Below are 4,072 nucleotides of genomic sequence, written 5' to 3' on the forward strand. Positions count from 1 at the left end.
AGAAACCCTTAGTAAATAAGAATCAGTAAAATGCGTATTTACTAAGTAAAGGATTTCGAAAGGACCTAATGTGGTTTCCAAACTCATGAAAGATCGAGTTGCCATGGAATGTTTTTTCGAATGTAATAAATTGAGTTTAATTAAAGTAATTGTCCTAGTTTATTTATGTTATAATTGTTGCAAATTGTGTTTAATTTTACTAAAATCTATTTCATTCATATAGTTTGCATACTTAAGATAATTTGCATTAAGGATCATTGCATTTAGTTTAATACATTTTAATCACCATTTCTCAATTATATTATGTTTTTATTTACCAAATTGTTAATATAATTTTACAAATTAAGTAACTGAGCACAAATACAATCTCTGTGGAAACGATAACTCGATACTTACTTATTACTTGATAACGACTGTTTCCACTTGCACAAACCTACGCGTTACAGGTGCAGAGGGTAAGTTTGGAAGTTTACTAACGGTGGCAAGTTCTCTGTACAATCTGTATACGATTTCCTGTGGAAGCAAAACTGTTCTCTTGATCGGAAGAAGTAGCAGAAATTGAAGCTTCCATATAAACTATTGGTGGGTAATAATTTCAGCCCTACTAGAAGTGAACTAGAAGGCGAGATCTCGAGGTGAAGGAGTTTTGCTGATCATTTGTTTCCAAGACATCATAGATGCAGGGCACGCTAACGTTGTTAAGAATGATACTTATGCAGGGCAGACTAACGTTATTAAAAATGATATTTTACAACTTTACGGTTTGGGTATTGTATATTATGTCAGTATAATTCTACCATAAAATGGAAACATATTCAGAAGGTTCGTACTGCAATTCATTAGAAAATAAACCTTTAATGACAGAGATTTGGTAGATGGTGAAAAAACTAAATGTTAGGGCCACCAAAACATCACACCCGCTTGATCAAATAGTTAAGCAGATGGCAAATGTGCAGCAAAAAGTCGTGTATCCTATAGTTGGTTGCTTTTGTTTTTGTTTTCTAAAAAAGAGAAAAGACTAGGTATTATTCGAGAATCAGGATTTAGAAAAGCACCATAGAAAGATGAGAATTGACAATAAGAAATATTCGTACCTTGGAGATGCTGAACAAATACTACTAGCGGATAATTATCACTTAGAAATGGAAACGAAGTTTAAACAATATACATAAAAGTTAAGATGGTTGGGGACAAATATTTGGCAGCTGATGATGGAACATGAGCCACGAACTGCATTACACAGCACCCCCTTTGACATGGTATTCAGCAGATGCGAGAACCTGAGCATGCTCAACTTTCCTGTCTTTTTCAACTTCATCAAAGTGATCCTCTCGGGCATTATCGGCCAACATAAGGGCAACTAACCAAAATAGGGCTGAATCAAGGGAAACAAACGCACCACCACCAAGGAGTCCAGTCTTAGCAGTAGGACATTCCGTGGAGAGATTGTGATGAACATTACGAATCAAGTGCAGGTGCTCTGTGATCGTCGGCCACAAGAGCAGAGTGGCTGCTAAGCCACCTGTAAACCTGCCACAAGCGGATCAACAAGGGTGTGAATACTTGAGTGAGTTTAATAGGATCGGAAAATATGATGTGACCAGTGTCGTGGGAAAGTCAAGGGAGGATTATTTGGTGTGAAATTTGAAATAGCAAGTTAATCAGATGAGTAAGGATTAAGGAAATCACTGAATCAACATAATCATAAGGAAATCATTGAATCTACATAATCCTGGACTAAAATACAAAGAGAGAGAGAGAGAGAGTAGCGCTTACAAGGCAATGTTGAAGAAGACGAAGAAACTAGTGTTTCGGAAGAGAACAGACTGTGGAACAGATTTTCCTTTGTAGGGGTAAAACAGGGACCAATAGCCAGTGAGAGTAGATAGTATCAGAAATGCAACCGATAGGTAGCCCAGAACCACCGAAGGATCCGATGGATACTTACAAATAACCACATCTTTTCCAGAAATTGGAGTTCCAGCTGCAGGCTGTGATTTAAAACCAAATGGAATAACATTTTTTTTATCCCAAAAATAATCCCATCGTCAACAAATATCAATATATATTCAGAATTTACAATAATAATAAACCCTAAAACTAACAGTAGAAGATCAGAACAGTTAGGGTTAAGGGGGAATAGAATAAATACAGAAACCTTCTTGTTTTCGGCAATGACTCCAAAGATAAAAGATAAGACGCCAAGACTGGCAACGATGAGGGCCGCTCGCTTGATGGTCACAGCCATGATTGATTTTTGATTAGGCGATAGTCTGCTACGGTTGAATAATAAAAATAAAATTTTAAATTAAAAAAAAACCATTCAATTAAATTAAAGAAAGAATTTTTGGCGGATAAAAGCCGATCGAATGAATCGATGGATGAATTATATTTGTGGAAGGAATATACACACGTACCTGGGCAGAAGGATGAAAAAGGACTCCTTTTCTTGACTTGCGTCAAAGGTCGAGCAGGATCAAGATCAGGAGGAGAAGAAGAACATATAGTCCATGTATGAATTAGTATTAGTAGCGTAAGTCAAATAGAATCCGGTTATCCCCCCAAATCTCTCCTTATCAATCTCCCTTTACAATCACCTTTTTACCCCTTTCTTTTTAGATTTCATTTGGGCAAACTACACTGCTAGTCACCTAACTATTAGTAATTCTTTTTTAGTTACCTAATTGTGAAAAGTTACAAAATAGTCATCCAACTATTCCACTTTTTCTTTTTTAGTCACCCAACTATTTAAAATTTTTTTTAATCACCAACTGTTAAATTACTAACGGAAAGGTAACTTGACTGCTTTTAAAATTTACATAATAACAACTTTAACCCTCAAATATTATAATTGTGTCAATTTAGTCTTGAGTCCAAAAAAATTTAACTCTCAACATTTACACATTGTGTAATTTAGTCTTTCTTTTGTAATTTTACTTTTATTTGTGATATCAAAGGTTAATTTTAAAAGAATGAGAAAATATTAAAATTATTATTTTGGATTTTTTGGTGTTTTCATTTTTGGCATATTTTCAATCAAATTTAGTTGATAAATTTCTTTAGCCTTTTAGGTGAAAGGGTCCAAAGAATAGTAAAATTGAAAAAAAAATTTAAATTACACAATTTGTAAATATTTAGGGTTAAATTTTTTAAAAATCAAAATTAAATTGATAAATATATAAAAATTGAGGGCCACAATTGCTATTATGCCGATTTAAAAACTTCCACATCATCTTCCCATCAACAATTAATGGTTAATGAATAAAAAATATTGAAAATTATTTTGTAATTTTTTATAATTAGATACATATCAATAATTAAATAACTATAAGTGTAGTTTATCCATTTCATTTTCATTTCTTCCGTTTCCAGCTCACGGCACCAGCTATATTTGCTATATTCTAGGAATCTCGAATGTCCTAGGTAGTGAATTCTGTTTTTTTCTTCCCCTTTTTCCGCAACATAGTGAATTTTAACTGTTTAAATTTTAAAATAATTTAAATTAAGCTATGGTTCAAATATAAATACAACATTCATCATTGTTTTATATATTGTTAAATTACTTGTTTTAATGTAAAAATTGTTAATATTCTGATTTAATTATTTAATAGAATTAACTTTTATTATATTTGAAAAATATAAATTTTATTAATATGTGTCTCTTTTAAATATTTTAAGTTTAACAATTTAATATTTATTAATTTTAATACCATAATATAAAAGTCAATTCATTTATCTAAAAATATTAAAATAAAAAGATGATTTTTTTAAATCAACTTTGTTTTTAACATATAAAAAATTATATAAAAAAATTGAACAAAAGTCATGGAATAACTTTAAAAAATTAAAAGGCAACAAGTAAAAAAAGTAATTTTTCCAAATTGTAAATAAGTGCTTCAAATTTAAAGTGTCATGTGCCAAAAAGAATTGTAATGTGAACATGACTATTTATTTTCTTTTTTATAACATCATATTGATATAGTATATATACTAGTTTGTATTCTCGTGCAATGTACGAATTAATAGTATTTATTAATAAAATATATTAAATCAATTCATATTAAACCTTTTT

The 4,072-nt window shown here is 31.0% G+C and overlaps 1 protein-coding gene across 2 annotated transcripts; it reads right to left on the reverse strand.

The window, feature by feature from the left end:
• Positions 1-1,042: 1,042 nt before the first annotated feature.
• LOC107901748 (uncharacterized) lies at positions 1,043-2,642 on the reverse strand. 2 transcript variants are annotated; one of them, XM_016827867.2, is made up of 4 exons: positions 2,418-2,642; positions 2,159-2,273; positions 1,777-1,991; positions 1,043-1,530 (listed from the first exon to the last, which is right to left on the reverse strand). In XM_016827867.2, exons 2-4 carry the CDS (start codon positions 2,246-2,248, stop codon positions 1,236-1,238), a joined length of 600 nt encoding a protein of 199 aa, XP_016683356.2. In that variant the 5' UTR covers positions 2,249-2,273; positions 2,418-2,642; the 3' UTR covers positions 1,043-1,235. The 2 variants fall into 2 exon arrangements, with proteins under 2 accessions (XP_016683356.2, XP_040951395.1); XM_041095461.1 differs by having other exon boundaries at positions 2,153-2,273; positions 2,418-2,584.
• Positions 2,643-4,072: the final 1,430 nt, after the last annotated feature.

Source organism: Gossypium hirsutum, chromosome D06, assembly GCF_007990345.1.
Source record: "Gossypium hirsutum isolate 1008001.06 chromosome D06, Gossypium_hirsutum_v2.1, whole genome shotgun sequence".
NCBI lineage: Eukaryota > Viridiplantae > Streptophyta > Magnoliopsida > Malvales > Malvaceae > Gossypium > Gossypium hirsutum.